The sequence below is a fragment of the Rhinolophus ferrumequinum genome, chromosome 11 (assembly GCF_004115265.2).
Source record: "Rhinolophus ferrumequinum isolate MPI-CBG mRhiFer1 chromosome 11, mRhiFer1_v1.p, whole genome shotgun sequence".
Classification (NCBI taxonomy): domain Eukaryota; kingdom Metazoa; phylum Chordata; class Mammalia; order Chiroptera; family Rhinolophidae; genus Rhinolophus; species Rhinolophus ferrumequinum.
The window spans coordinates 71,306,996-71,323,396 of record NC_046294.1 but is presented as its reverse complement, the minus strand read 5'-3'; the positions used below and the strand labels follow the sequence as shown (position 1 = coordinate 71,323,396).

The 16,401-nt window shown below is 38.9% G+C and overlaps 1 protein-coding gene across 2 annotated transcripts in view; it reads left to right on the top strand.

Moving 5' to 3' along the window:
- Window positions 1-268: 268 nt before the first annotated feature.
- TRPC6 (transient receptor potential cation channel subfamily C member 6) overlaps window positions 269-16,401 on the top strand; it is a 115,749-nt gene continuing 99,616 nt past the window's right edge. The window contains exon 1 of one of the 2 annotated variants that reach the window (XM_033118957.1): window positions 269-954. In XM_033118957.1, coding sequence (XP_032974848.1) covers window positions 785-954 — 170 coding nt within the window. In that variant the 5' untranslated portion in view covers window positions 269-784. The remainder of the gene's footprint in view (window positions 955-16,401) is intronic. The other variant, XM_033118958.1, reaches the window with a different exon arrangement.

Genomic DNA, 16,401 nt, shown 5'->3' with positions numbered 1-16,401 from the left:
AACGTTGTTCATTTTAAAGTGAAGAGTTGTAATAACTTTGGGGGTTGGGAATGAAACAGAAAATGCCTTCAGAAAATAAAGGCAGCCTGGAGAAAGGAGAGGCTTGTGTCTTTTAAAAAAACAGGTTTCCTTGGTTCTTCAGGAGTCTTAAGGGGAGCTTCCTAGAAAGTTCTTAATTTGTATGGTTTCTAAATAAGCAGACTCTTGGGGGGGGGTGTTGGGGTGGGGAGTGCGTACGTGGCTCCGCCTCGTTTAGGTTCATCCTGGCCCTGAAAGTTGTGGCTATAGGACAGGCTTTGGCCGCTGCTTTCTAGAACGTCGTTCTGATCCCTTTAAAGGTGGGGATCATGACGGAGGATGCGGGGGAAGAAGGCGGGAGCCAACGGCTGGAGAGTCTCGGTTGACATAGTAACTCTTCAGCTCTGTCTCCCCGGCTCTCAGGCTATACTACCACCCGCCACCCCGCCAGTGCTTGTTCGGCTTGGGAGCCCTGGCCGCCTCCCTGCGGGGTCCCCTAGGCCTGACTCGCTCAGGTCAAGATCCCCTTTGTGACCCCCTAAGTGGTGACTTCTCCCCGGGTCAGCAGGGAAGCCTCTCTTGGAGCTCAGACCGCCGGGTGTCCGCACCCCCTGCCTCGCCCTCATCCCCTGGGCACCGGGCTGCTCCGGGCCAGTCCGGCGGGTGACGCGAGTCTCCGCACCGCGTCCCCCTCCACATCGTGACCCCTTGGAACTGCTGAGGCGCCCCCCCGGAACAGGACGTAGGCCAGTCCGGCGTTCCCGCCATGAACCAGAGCCCAGCGTTCGGGCCCCGGAGGGGCGGCTCTTCCCGGGTCCCGGCTGGGGCCGGCGCGCCGCGCAACGAGAGCCAGGACTACCTGCTCGTCGACTCGGAGATGGGGGACGACGGCTGCCCGCAGCCTCCGCTGGCTCCATACGGCTACTACCCCTGCCTGTAAGTGCGGGCGCCGTGGGCGGGCGGGCCGGCGCGGTCTGCGCTGCGGGAGGCTGTGCGCTCGCAGGAACCTACGGACTGGATCGGCGCGCGTCTGAACACGCGTGTGTCCCTCCCAGGGCCCTGCGAGCTTGGGCTGGGACCCCAGGGAGCGGGGGCGGGGTGCGTAGAGGGGGGTGCGTGCGGGTCTAGGTTTGCTCCTGGTGAGCAGGTATGGATAGGTCTTTGCCCACGAGAGTGAGACTGACACCACTACGGGTGGTCAGGTACCTGGTCAATTTTCTTCAGTTCTGTTGTCACCTCTTGCCCTCAAAGAAACAGAGTCGCTGCGCCAAAGGCATGATCTGGGCAGGGGACTGATTCAAATTGGTGCTCCTGTGACTCTTAGCCCGTGTGGCAGAGATGACTAGAACGCTAAGGGTCTTTGGCGCTGCCTTCGTGCGTCCGGGGAGCTCGCGAACCGGTGCGCGCAGCAGTCTGCACGCTCTGCGGGCTTTAGCCCTTCAGGTGGCGCGCACAGGCCTTCGGTGTCCCAGACGGCGGGAAAGTTCGAAGGTGTGCGTGGGAGAGGGTGGGTTTGTCCTGGGGATGTCTTCCTCCCCGCCTCCGGGTCACCGGATTCAGTCCGGGAAATAGAACTTTTAGGCTTCCCCACCCACGGCGCGAAGCTTTTACCAACCGCATCCAGGGGAGATGAGCCTGTTAGAGGTGAGAGCCTGGAGACAAGTAAACTGTAGAAACGAGGGGATCAGGTCATTTGTAATGGACTACGAGATTTTATTTAAGAATCTGTTTTTTTTTTTTGGTTGTTGTTTGTTTGTTTTTTGAGTGGGGGGAGGTCGCAGAGATGGGCAGAACGAGGAATGCAGGCGAAGTCTCCCCTCCTCCACACCCCTGGGCCCACTCGTGCAGCTGGCAGATAGCATTTCTGCTTTTGTGCTCTTTTACTTGATTGGGTAGTCTGGTTTCCCGAAATATCACATCCATCCACGTGCGGTTTCCCTCCAGAGGAAAGCAGTTTTCAGTAGCAGTTGCTTAAGCAGCTCTAGAGATACATGTGTGTGTTGGGGAGGATGTTCCCGCCCCCGGGGGCTCCTGCCAGACCCTCATGATACATGGGCACCCCTTCCAATCTTTGGTCAGAGCTGCCCAAAATCAAGGCCTGCTGCGATTCCCTTTCACAGTAAAAGGTGAACTCCAGGAAATGGTACATCTAATTTTCCCCCAAGATAGAAAAGAAATTGGAACTGGTTCCATTCGCCTATGTGCTGTACAATTTGAAAGCATTTACTATTATGTTTTCTTTTATTTTTTAAAAAAGTCAAGATGTACTTCACATACCATAAAATTCACCCCTTTCAGTTATACAGTTCAGTGGTGGTTAGTACATCCAGAAAATACAACCATTACCACTATCTAATTCCAGCACATTGTCATCACCCCCAAAAGAAATCTTGTACTTGACTTTAAGTTAGAAAATATTTCTGTTTTATGGTACAGATCTTCTCAAACTTTAATAGGCATATGAATTACCTTGTTAAAATGCAGATTCTGATTTGGTAGGCTCTTGGTGCAGCCCAAGATTCTGCATTTCTAACAGTCTCTGAGAAATGTGGAGGCTGCTGGGCCGTGTGTAGACCCCACTCTGAGTACCAAGGAGATATATGCCAAGAAGAAAAACAGAAAGAAAAATAAATTAATCCTGGATATTGTGAATACAGCTATTTTCAAATTGCTTTGAAGGTATATGTTTAAAACATAGATGGACCTTATTTATCGGCTTAGACTTGAGATCTACTAAGATGCTAAGTTAAGCAACTTCAAAAAGCTGTGTTGCTTTTAAAAAATCAGACTGTCCCATAGACAAAAATCTTCTGTTTTCTTTTTATTATCTGATCAGTATATAATCACTTATTATTGTGTCTGAGAAAAATTATTTGATTTAAAAAAACTTGTAGTATTACTAGTGAGAGAGACTAAATAATTCCGTGTTGTCCTGAAAACTTTCCCCAATACTTTCTTCAAATGTGGTTTACTGCCTTACTGATTTATCCAGTTCTTACATTACCTACTATTTATTTATTTATTTATTTATTTATTTATATTTTTTAAATTACATGTATTGGGGTTACAATGGTTAGTAAAATTACATACGTTTCAAGTGTGCATAATACATCATCTATATATCACATTGCGTTCTCACCAGCCAGAGTCAGTTTTCTACTATTTAGAGAATAAGTATTTTTCCCCCTTAGTTCAGAATTCCAGACCACTCCTCTTAATGGATAGACCTGGGCAGCAGAGAGATGAAGAGAAATATTTGAGTGTGCTTCAATTCATAAGGAACGCCCCCGTGTCATGTCAGAGGTTCTATAATAAATTTAAGAGTGAGCCTTGTTTCAAAATTAGAGTTTGGTCTTCGTGTCTGAATCTATTATTTCCAAAAGGTTCTATAGTTACTTTTCATCACTGTTTATTCTGGCAAGGTTTTTATTTTTTCCAGTTGAAAAAATCAAGTAACGGAAAAAATTTACCACTAACCACAGTACTTCACACCTATGATATATGAGAAGGAGCTAAGAAAATTACTTTTCTCTGGCAGAGTGTCCAAATAAACCCTTCCATAGGCTTTTGACTTGTAATTTAAACAGTTTCACACATTTTCCCCTAGTTGGGGGTGTATTATTTGTGAAAGTGGCAATCACTAGTACACTTTAGATATGTGTATTGTCATTTTCTCAAATCATTGAGATTTTTCCCTTATAAGATCATAGGTTCTTTGCAAGTTGTCTGGGGTAAATTCTTTCTAAAAAAATTGGTCTGGGGTGACTCTTTCTAAAAAAAATTCTGTTTCATGCTTCACTTACATAGAAAGATTTTTACATATATTTATGATTTTGCTACTGAAAATTGTGGCACATTATCTTGTTTGGGAACAATTACATATTCTCAGACCTTAACAGTGTAGGTAGTAACATTTTGAAGTGGTGTTTAGAAGGAAAATACTCAAATTCTCCCCTTTTCCAACTTTTAATGGGAAATCAATTACTACATACTATTTGGATCAATTTGTAATGCTGATTAGCAAGAAATGATCAATGTTCTGCTAGGATCCCAGAAGGCGTATCAGAGAGTTCCTTCATTTAGAACATAAAAATACGTCTTTAGTCCATCACTTCTGAACATGGGGAAGAAATCTGGACATAAAATAATGTCAAGAGTTTCTAAATTCTCAAGATCTGAAACACAGTCCAACTAAACATTCTATTTGGGAAAAACTGACTTAATAATTATGAAAAATGAAACAGTAAACTGTAGACTGAAGCTCTGTCAATACAGTAGACCGAGATAATCTAAAAATTTTATGGTTGCAAACCCCTATTTGCTGGATGAAACATTTAAAATAATTTTTAAACATCACCAAATTTTGCAAAAAGTAAAAGGGATTACCATGTGCTGCAAGCAAAGAAATTAAAAGCCGGAGTATAACCTGTGAACTGATGCTGTGCCTGTCTTGGGGATTAGGGATTTCAGTGACCAGGAGATTGGGATCTAATGTCCATATGAAGTGGAGGGAAGCTAAGGCCTTGGTTCCTGACGAAGCAGAGCTAGAACTGAGACATTCCTCCTCCTTCCTCCCCCACCGCGTAAAACTAGGATCCTTATTTTAATGACAAGTTAGGCTAGAAAAATGTTACCAGTATAGTGAGAACAAGAAACTTTATTAGCAAGAGGAAAAGAAATCTTCCTCTAAGAATTTCATTCTTTGGGCCTGAATGTCATGTGAGTTTTTGTATACTACTTAGCTGACCTAGAAATCTTCACGCTGAAAAATACTCCAGGGGCTCCTAGAAGAGTAAAACACAAAACCATTTTGAGAGAATAGTACCAGCCGTGTCGAGTGCCAAAGATTTTCAAGAAAACAGCAAAAGATACAACAGCACAGCTAAAGATACGCTCACTATAATACAAGGAAACAATTAATCAAGAATGAGAGTCAGCAGATGATACAATCCATGAGGGAGAGTCAACATATGACATAACAGCAGTTTTGAATCCTTAGGAACTTGAGATAATATAACAACATGAAAGAGAATGTAAAATTCATATGTATAAAATGGTGACAATATGTAAGAAGAAATCAAACCCTAAGAAAAGAATAAAACTTACTTTGAAAAAAACAAATAGAAAATCTACAAGTGAAAGTATGAGTTTGAAATGAAAAACTCAGTGGAAGGGTTAAAATGCAGATTAGACGTAGCATAATTGATGGCAATACCCAGTATGCACAGACATAATGAAATGGAAAAATAAATATTACTGAGTCATGCATAGAGATGGTAGGAATTACAGAAGGAAAAAATATAGAGAATGGGGGAGAGGCAACATTTGAATAGATAATGGGTGATAATTTTCCAGTAATGTGAAGTTCTCATGTTTATGAAATACAACATTAGTGCAAAAGAGAAAAATAAACCCATTTAAACATATAGTGAAATTGCAGAGAACTAAAGATGAAGGAATATTAAAGTGAACCAAAATACAAGGGACTTGAATAAGTTTTAAAATACATGCAATGGAAATACACTCCTGATGTATCTTCATACCTAGGTTAATGAAGTGGCTTGTAAGAACTATGGTTATTGTTTTACATAAAGACACTGTTTATTCTCTAGGAATTAATGTAATGTTTTATGTAAAGTTAGTGTTTCATTGCTGATGGGCTCTCTTTAAACAAGCATATGGACAAGAAGGGGTTCCTGTTTAAAGGGCAACTTGTCAGGGGCTGGCCGGGTGGCTCAGGTGGTTGGAGCTCCCTGCTCCTAACTCCGAAGGCTGCCGGTTCGATTCCCACGTGGGCCAGGGGGCTCTCAACCACAAGGTTGCCTGCTCAATTCCTGGAGTCCTGCAAGGGATGGTGGGCAGCGCCCCCTACAACTAAGGTTGAACACAGCACCTTGAGCTGAGCTGCCACTGAGCTCCCAGATGGCTCAGTTGGTTGGAGTGCAGGCTGTCAACCACAAGGTTGCCAATTTAATTCCTTGACTCCCTCAAGGGATGGTGGGCTGCGCCCCCTGCAACTAGCAACGGCACTTTGAAGGTGACCATAGTGATATTGAGGTCTGTAGCACTTTTTCTAGTGTGAGTTTGCAAATTTAATTGTCAGAGGTATATCTCTTTCCATCTACTAGTAGTCTGTAAGCCTCTAGAGGTGGGGTGATCCTCCATCCCTGTACATTTAGCATAGTGTCTAGCAAAGAGAAGGTATGAATTAATTTATTCCTCAGCAAAGACATGGTCCTGTGCTCAATATTTATTTTAATAAGGAATAAAGTGATTCTGGCTTTTTTCATAAAATAGCATCTGAGTCCTCTAAGTTAGGCAGAAGAGCCAATGTCCACATAGGTGATACACAAATCTTATGTTCCAGCTGCCTGCCCCCGAGAATCACATTCTTCTGGAGAATCGTTCACTGATCAGTACTGACACTACCATGCTTCTCTCCTTTTAGCTCTTTAGTCCCAAGTTCTTCCCTTCATGTTCCTTCTGAGATGCGGTCCTTTATCAGGACCTGGCAAATGCTCAGGGATAACCAGAGAATTCACCTACAGAGACGAACTCCTGGCTGGCTATAACTGTTCTTCCAGCTCATATGTGGAGTCTCCTAAGGACTGACCCTGCCTAGCACCAAGCTTCATCCAACTGGCAGAGAACATTCTCCCCTCCCTTCCTTAGGCCATCCTCAAACAATCTACCCTTCATAAGTCCTAGCCCAGACAGACAACCCACCTCTCTTCCAGTGTAAGATATGACTTTCAAACTCCATTTCTTTTTGTAGGATCTTCTTTTCTGAATCATTGACATTAGCTTTGTCCATTTTTTAAAGCAAAGATCTTACCACCTACCCATAGAGGTTTGGCTTCACTCTCTGACCCCCCAAAATGTCAGTCACATTAAAATATAACCACCTAGCAACATTATAAGGATAAAACCAAGGGACTCATTTTGTTTTTACAAGAACATACTTATCAAATGATAAATAAAATCAATCAAAGGGAGCATGTGTGATATCTTGATTTCTTCTGCATATGCAATGGTTTAGAATTTAGAGATAATCCTAGTATCTGTTATGTCCTTTGAAATAACTTCTATAACCATAAAGCAAGGACCCTAGCTTTATAGGTTTGCGTTTTGAAGCTGTTCCCAGGGGAAAAGCAAGTGTAAAAAATCACCTTTAGATCTGCTTTTCTTTCATTTAAGAATCAACATCTTCCCCAGCCCCTTGGATTAATGGTGGATCTCTTTTAATTTACAACTTTGGAGGTCTGTGTTCTGCATGACAGAAACCACCTGTTTTGTTTCCAAACTTCCCCTGGCTTGAAGTAATCAACATCCGCCGATAACAAATTAATATCATGAAACTTAGGGGACCAACATTATAGGTTGTGGAGTTATTAGTACCAGATGTGCTGAAATGCCAACACTTGTTCTGTAACAGAATGTTTGTTTACCTCTAGGAAGACATTGCATAATTTTTTCTCTCTAGACAGTTATGTTCCTTGAGTTATAAGAAGGAACTTCAAGGCAATTCATCTTCTTCCCTTAGAGTGTCAGTCATACAAGTGAAACATTTTCTTAAGTCCATTCTTGTTTTTCTCCCTCTTTTATAAAAAAATGCTAAATATAATTGTATCCAGTTGGATAAAATTACCATCTGTGATTGCTCTTTGTTTATGAATTTCTGCTTGCTCTCAGTACAAGGAAAAGTGCTCATCTATATGCCAAAATTCAATTAAGCTTTGGCATCTAAAACTTGGTATGTTGTTCAAGACTCTTAAACCATTGGAATTGATTGAATGATATTTCCTATAGAATGTCTGTTTGGAACAGCATATACGAGGTCTTACAATTAAGTTCGTAAACTTGTTGCAACGATGTTGCTAACCTTTTTTGATATCAGAGGGATTACTCGTTATGAATTTGTACCAACTGGACAAACAGTTAACCACGTTTATTATTTGGAAGTGCTGAAAAGACTGCGTGAAAAAGACGAAAACGACCTGAACTTTTTGCCAACAATTCATGGCTCTTGCATCACGACAATGCACCAGCTCACACGGCACTGTCTGTAAGGTAGTTTTCAGCCAGTAAAGAAATCACTGTATTGGAACACCCTCCCTACTCACCTGATCTGGTCCCCAATGACTTCTTTCTTTACCCGGAGATAAAGAAAATATTGAAAGGAAGATATTTTGATGACATTCAGGACATCAAGGATAATAAGAGCGCTGATGGCCATTGCAGAAAAAGAGTTCAAAAGTTGCTTTGAGGAGTGGATGGACTAGGCACTGGCGTCAGTGCATAGCTTCCCAAGGGGAGTACTTCGAAGTGATATTTAGCAATGAGGTATGTAGCACTTTTTCTAGGATGAGTTTAATTGTCTGATCTCAGATGAGTAGAAATGAATGTTACAGATACCCATGCAACATATATGTTTGTGTTATAACAGTTCTCTACCTAATTCAGGTAACTCAGCCAGGACAAAGAGGAGAAATGATGTTAACAAGTTACTTACAGTTCAATGCAAGTTGCAGTTCCTGTAGAGGACTAATCTAAAATCTTTACATATATTTTGGGTAGGGGCGTTTTTTGAATACCTACCCAGTAGCAGGTCCTTTTCCAGGTGTCATACAACTAGTTGCTCTTTAGAGAAGCCACTTAGCTATGTTAAATTTCCATTTTACAAATGACAATACTTGAATTCAGAGATGTTAAGCAATGTTCAGAAAGTTACACAGTTGATAAGTTGTTTTGAAGTGGACAATAACCAATACATTGTAGCTAGCGCAGGCTGGAACACATGGACAGAAAGGCTGGCAGGTAGGTTGCAGAGTCTCCTTTCAGCATCCCGTAGAATCATGCTTGTGCCTGGCACAGCTGGATACATGGTGGGTTTAACTCTTGGAGAGCACATTCACCATTCCTTTTCCTCTTATCCCATAGGTCCTTGAGAAGCCACAGGTTGGCTGTCATCTACTGTACCAAGATTCCTATTCTGTGCTCATTATATCTAAGTTATACTCTGAGTAACAGGAGAAAAGAAGAAGAAAGGTTACAGATAGCAGTAATAAGTATGTTTAGCCTCCACCTTCTTTTTCTATTGAAATCTTAACCATGTTTTAAGGTCAAGCCCTTTATATTTCACTTCTTCTTTCATTAATTCATTAATCTATTTATTCATTTATCTTTTATATGGTTGTGTTGAGCAATAATAAAAAGAATAGCTAGATTTATTAGGGGATATTATGTGGTAATCCCTACTCTAAATGATTTATAGATAGTAACTCATTTAATACTTAAAACTAACCTATGAGGTATGCACTTTTATAATCCCTACTGATAAGAATTTTACTAATAAGAAAGAGAAAAACATGACAGCAAAGAGAAGTTAAGTGACTTACCAAAGATTACATAACTAGTAGCTGACAGAAATGGGAAGAAACAAAAGAAGAAGCAGATTATCTTTTATCACTTATCTAGATAAACAGTTTTTCAAAAACTGCCAATCTTTGTCACCAAAGGAGGGTTATGAATGTACCCAAACTAGGTAATCTGTAGATTATTTTACCAAATGGTCCACAAACTTAGCAGAACTCTAAAGATTACAAATGATGCTTTCTTTTACTCTTGATTTCTCTCTATCATGTGGATAAAATTGCTTGTATGCTACAATGTGGTGGTTTCAGGAAAATGAACCTGACTCAAATTGTAGTGTGAAGCTGGAGATTTCGTTGTAGGATTTTGCATAAGTTTTAAAAGCATTTCACATGGTGTTTATGTGGAAGTGTATATTACCAGACATTAATTACAGTGTGGATAGTCATATTAAGATTGATTGCCTATTCATGGAAGATTTCATGTTTCAGTTACAGCAGCTCTGGTTTGCAGCACAAAGAGCATTTTGTCCTGACATGTAGTGTGTCAGCACAAAACCCTTGCACAAAACTGGGAAGATTTTCCTTCTTCGAGGGAATTACTAAGAGAGTTATGATGAGAATTGGAAATCACGTGGTTTCTAAAGCTCTTTTTAAATTTTTTTATGCAGTTAAACTGTTATAGATAAAACTCATTTTTATTATTACTAAGTTAACCCTCCATGAAACAGAATTTTGCATTGAATAGGTTGCAGAACGACAGTGCTGGCTATGAAAAGCTGTGATAAACTTCACTACTTCCCAGGAAAATGTTTTCTGCAGGACCTCTTTACTTGCAGGGGAGTTCAGGGCCAGCCACTGTATTCCACCTTGAAGGATTCATTAATTGCTTTCAACAAATGTTTGTTTAAGCAGCTTTTATGTGCCAGGTACCTTACTGAGAACCACAAACATCATATTTTATCAAATCTAAGTTTCTATCAATTGTATCCTGTTCTGATATGAGATATACCATCAAAAAACAAGCAAAATAAGGTGCTATCAATTAAACTATACCTTATATGTTTATTTTATACCTATTGAAGCAGCTCTTTGCAATAGATTTGGGTCATACATAATTGTTATGCACACATGTAAAAAAAAATCTAAAACAAAGTTTAGTCAATGTATTCCCAGAACTCCTTTCCATTCAGAGATGGTCATCTTTTTGGTTACTTTTCACTTAGCATCTTCAATGCCCATGTTTTTCTACACACGATTGTCCTCTGTGCCAAAAAGAATATTGGTGATGCAGCATTTCTTTAAAGAATGCAAAGAACCCATGGTAGACAAAAAGCTTTTGGTGCTAGGCAAGTAAACTGACTTTGCGTTGTATAAAGCTAGACTATTTTGATTAACAGTTCCTGGATGTTGCTAAACAAATCTGATTCACCACTGCTCCTCATGTTTGTCCCACCCTCCCCCAACACATACATGCACATACGCACATGTACAAGGTATGACAATTAAGTTCGTGTACTCATCCTAGAAAAAGTGCTACACACATCATTGCTGAATATCACTACGGTCACCTTGGAAGTACTCCCCTTGGGCAACTATGCACCTATGACAGCCCCTAGTCCACCCTTCAAAGCAATTTTGGAACTCTTTTTCTGGAATGGCCATCAGAGCTGTTGTCTTATTACCCTTGATGTCCTGAATGTCATCAAAATGCCTTCCTTTCAATATTTCCTTTATCTTTGGGTAAAGAAAGAAGTCATTGGGGACCAGATCAGCTGAGTAGGGAGGGTGTTCCAATACAGTTATTTGTTTACAGGCTAAAAACTCCCTCATAGACAGTGCTGTGTGAGCTGGTGCATTATCATGATGCAAGAGCCATGAATCGTTGGCAAAAAGTTTGGGTCGTCTTTTTCATACAGCCTTTTCAGCACATCCAAACAGTAAACTTGTTTAACTCTTTGTCCAGTTGGTACAAATTCATAATGAATAATCCCTCTGATATCAAAAAAGGTTAGCAACATCGTTGCAACAAGTTCGCTAACTTAATTGTCAGACCTTGTATTTGTTTCTTTGGCTTGAAAGGAATGCTTAGCTATTGTTTCCAGGATCTATTTACAAGCCACTGCCATCCATTCTGAAATTTTGGATGCAATTGCTTTTAATGCTTGTACATGCACTGGCTGTGAAAACTGTCATGGTAATGATTGATGTCTGACTGGCAAGAAGGTTTAGATCATAAGACGTGTTCTCTTGCAGATAAGTTAAAATGGAAGAAATATGTGTCTTAAAATCAGTGAAATATGGTGTTTGGTGTGTTAGAGTTAAGGTAAATGAGACATGAAAGATTACAAGGAACAAGATATTCTTTATGATCTGTCCAAAGTTTGAGAGGTTTAAACTTTAGTCTCTAGCTCACTTGAAAACACACATAAGACTATGACAGTCTTTTGCTTTATTTATATTAGCTCATTTGGTCTTCAAAGCAAACCTGTGTGATAGGCAATGTTACTTTTGCTTGTAAATGAGGAAACTGAAGATCAGAAAGGTAAAGTCACTTGCCTAAGAATTTATGGCTCTCCAGCATCTGAGCCAGTACTGAGCCAGAACACATATATGATTGTTTGTTTGCTTGTTTGTTTCTGACCCTCAGTGTCTGTACTTCTCCTCCAGTGGAATGGCAGCTCCATGAGAGCAGAGATCTTGTCTATAAACATTGATTAGCATTGGGTGGGGACTCAAAAAATGTTATTGTGGATGAATGAATCAATGTCTCCCTTATACAAAGTGATTTCAGTGGGTTGGCCTTATCTCTAAAATTCTTTTCTCTCTGGGCCCGATATGGTATTGCTACCCTTTGTCTTTACCATGTTTTTGTTGTAGCCTTTTCAGAACCCTACAATATTGGAATTTTATATTCTTGCAGCTTAGGTCCCTTAATGAGTTCTAAGAGCTTTGCAGGATATGCTTGATCCCTAAAATGGTGCTTGTTAAATATTTTTATATAATCCTACAGACAAGAAAATATGAATAGAAACTCTTTCTTTACATTGTGTTGACAGAACACCCATGAGGATTTATCCTTTTTGTTTGTTTATTTTTACTAAAATACATAGAAGAAAGGTACTGGAATTTTTATTTAATTAAGTTGAAAGAATTTGTGAAAACTGAACTTCCTGAGACCAAAACTCATTATATCCAAGAAAGTCTTACATACTTAAATGAAATAATTCAATTTGAAATTGAGGAAGTGAGAAAAGAATGGTTAAATGAAAATGATCTAAAAAGTTACATACAATTGATAATCTAATTTTTTGAATATTTTTTAAAATTCGTTTCAGGTGTACAAAACAACATAATGATTAGACATTTACATCCCTCACAAAGTGATAACCACCCTCCCCGCCCCCAAATCTATTACCCCTCTGACATCGTACATCGCTGATAATATAACTTTGATTTGGACAAGCAGGGCCTGGGTAAAACTTAGTCAAAGTCCAATAGTTGATTTTTATTGCAATCTGTCTCCCAGAAATTAATTATTTTCAAATTGGATTACAAGTACTCTTATACCAAGAAAAACTTAGAAATGATCCTCATCCCCTTCTTCCATGCAAAAATCTGATATCCCCTGACTAGAAAACTATAGTGAGAGATATTACTAAAGGAAGAATGTTGCGTGTTAAGTGATGTAAACACAGAGAAAATATTAGCTAAACATGTACACCAGATGATGTGGATTAAGAAAGATTTTAATTAATGGTTTGTAAATCTGGTTATATATTAGAATCACCTGGATGATTTTTTTAAAAATATAAATTACCTAAGAATTAGAAGAGTTTAAATAAATGAGAATTTGGGGGGATATGGCCTAGGAATAACATTTAAAAATTTTTCCAGATGACTTTAATAAGGAGCCAATTTTGGAAAACTATTGTTTCAGATACTTTAGATTCACCATGAAAACCAGAGTTAAGAACTAAATCTAATTTCAGTCAAAAAAGCCATTACTGTATATTCATTCATTCAAGAGTAAAAATATGAGATTAAAAGACTGTTTTTTTTTTAACCTAGGATCCAGTAATCAGATATTATTAGATAAGCTGGGAAACAGGATATTTTAATTCAGCAAATTCTCATCAAATACCACCACAGATCTTTAACTTAACCTCTAAAATTTTTCAGCATAAGTTTAGACATTTGCAAAGGTTGCCAATATATTGTGAAAATTAACATTTGTAAATAAATTTGATCCATCACCTTTAAAATTATATTTCATTAAACCTAAATGGTAGCAATGTAATATTCATCACCATTAATTTAAAAATGCACAAGCTCTTTAATGAACATATTTTACTTCCTTTTGCTTGAAATCATATTTTCACACGACCTAAATATCATGTTATCCAATTTTTTTCTTGACAGCTTTTTATTAATGACCCTATAAGTTTCTTGAAACAAAAGAAAACCTGTATAAAATTTTAAAATGATAAAATTCTTCTGAGTTATTATTACAATTAACACTATTACAACAACACAACAACAATAACAACAGTAACAATAATACGAGTAGCTCACACAGAGCATTTCCTACGTGCCAGGTACAATTCTAAGCAGTTTACATATACTAACTCATTTAATGCTCACAACCATCCTAAAAGGAACTTAATATTATTATTATCTGAATTTTATAGATGAGGAATTTGAGACACAGGGAGATTCTGAAGATTTCACAGTAAGTAGTAGTGGGTTTGAGATTGGATCATAGGCATTTTAGACTTTTTTGGATCAAAGTCTCACACATTTTGATCAGTAATAGTTTGTTTTTTGTTTAATAATGATTAGTAATGCGTTTCTTAAAAGGATGGGTGGGGAGATTAAAGGAGGCTTAGTTTGAACTTTGGGACAATTATTTAATATTCAAGAGGCCTTTACACATTAGGGCAATGCTCGGAATAAGTAAGGGTTGTACTTTTCCTTCGTAAAGTGAGGGAAGGTAGATTATGAAATGGAAAGTGGAAAAGGAGAACTAGTGTGACTAAGTGACTACAAGAGTGTTCTAAGGGAAATCTGAGAGAAGTTTTAGGAAAAAAAACTGCAAATGGATACGGAGGACTCAAAAATAGAATTCAGTAAAACTACTTCTGTCCTTGTATCTCTTGCAAAGATGTTGTGTGCTCCATGGATACGCATTCTCCAGTTTAAAGACAATTGCCCTCAAACAGGATTTCTCAAAGTGTGTGCTCAGCATCCCCTGAGAACTTGTTAGGATTCCAAACCATTAGGCCCTACTGTGGACCTACTGAATCAGAAACTCTGTGTGTTTTTGGTTTTTGTTTTTTTTTTTAATGTGCAGCTTCTGTTTGGACTCCTGTTCTAATTCCCATAGGCTCTACACAGCTCTCAGGGCACGATGCTACTTGGTGCTACAGTTACTATATTTTATCCAGTCGAAGGCATCACCACTGTAAGATAAAGTCCAGCTTTAAAGACTTAAAAACGTGAAGAAATGGGTGTCTGAGATTGAATAAAATATGGTCTTGCCTTGTGTACAAGACTGGGCCTCCCTGCTGTCAAGAATCCTGGCTTCCTCGCTGGTATTCCTCTCACCTTCCAGTGCTTAGTTGAGTGTGAGGTGTTTAGTAAATACTTGCTGCATGCACATCAATATTGGGCTGCTTTGTTTATTGTGTTTCCCTGAGGACGTAGTAGATGCTTAATAAACATCTGTAGATTCATTGACTGAGTATGAAAGGGGCTGTAGGCTGGTATGAGGAATTGTAGTCAGGTAGGAATTCCAGAACTTGCCTTGTCTTTGGCTGTGGAAATAGCCATTGGACAGTGAAAGAAGGGACAACATATCTTTTACTGTGAGGAAGATGGGATTAGAGTCAGGAGATAAGGAAATAGTCTTTGATTGGCTAGTATTTGTCTCTTCATTATCTGAAACCACATTGTTTGTTTGCTTGACTTTTTCCCCTTGTATCCTTATTAGTGTCTAATCTCAATGAAGGAAGGGACGGGCTTCATTTCCCACTATCGTCTTAGTGCCTGGCACCTGTCTCATAGCAATCAAGTCATATGTTTTGAATTAACAATGTAATAAATGTGTCAGCTGAGGTTTACTAAAGCCTGAGAGGAAATTTTGTGTGTGGAAAATTATTTACAATAATTGATGTTTAAATTTTATCCGCTTCCACTGGGTTGCAAAATTTAAATCCTAGTGTTTCTCAAGCTTGTATTTTTTACGTAATTAAACAACTTATTTTTATTGAAATATAATTGACGTATAACATTATATTAGTTTCAGGTGTACAACAAATGATTTCATATGTATATATTGCAAAATGATCAGCACATTAAGTTTATTTAACATCCCTCACCACGCATAGTTACAATTTTTTCCTTGTAATGAGAACTTTTAAGATGTACTCTCTTAACAACTATCAAATATATAGGAAAGGATTATTAACTATAGTCATCGTGTATACATTACATCCTCATGACTTGTTTATTTTATAGCTACTTATACCTTTTGAGCACCTTCACCCATTATGCACCTCTACCCTCCCTAATCTCACGCCGCTGGCAACCACCAATCTGTTCTCTGTATCTATGAGTTCAGTATTTTATTTATTTATTTATTTATTTAATTAATTAATTTATTTATTTATTATTTCACTTGTAAGTGCAGTAACCTGTGTTTTAACAAGTTCTCCAGGTGATCCTAATACTTGCTAAAGTTTGAGAGCCACTGCCCAAGAGAAATTGTTACCCATGTGCCCCAGGACATATACACAGGGATGTAACAACAAATGTAAACATCATTTGTGACAAACATCAATGTAACAAACAATGTAAACACCATTATTTCTAAGGTTTATTGTTTCTAATAATAATATAATAATGCAACATTCCTAAGAAGAAGTAGGTCTGCCTGAATCACTGGATTTCCCTCACCTTAGGCTCTTATGGGAGACGGGAGACCAGGGTTGCGAGACTCTTGCAGTGTGTG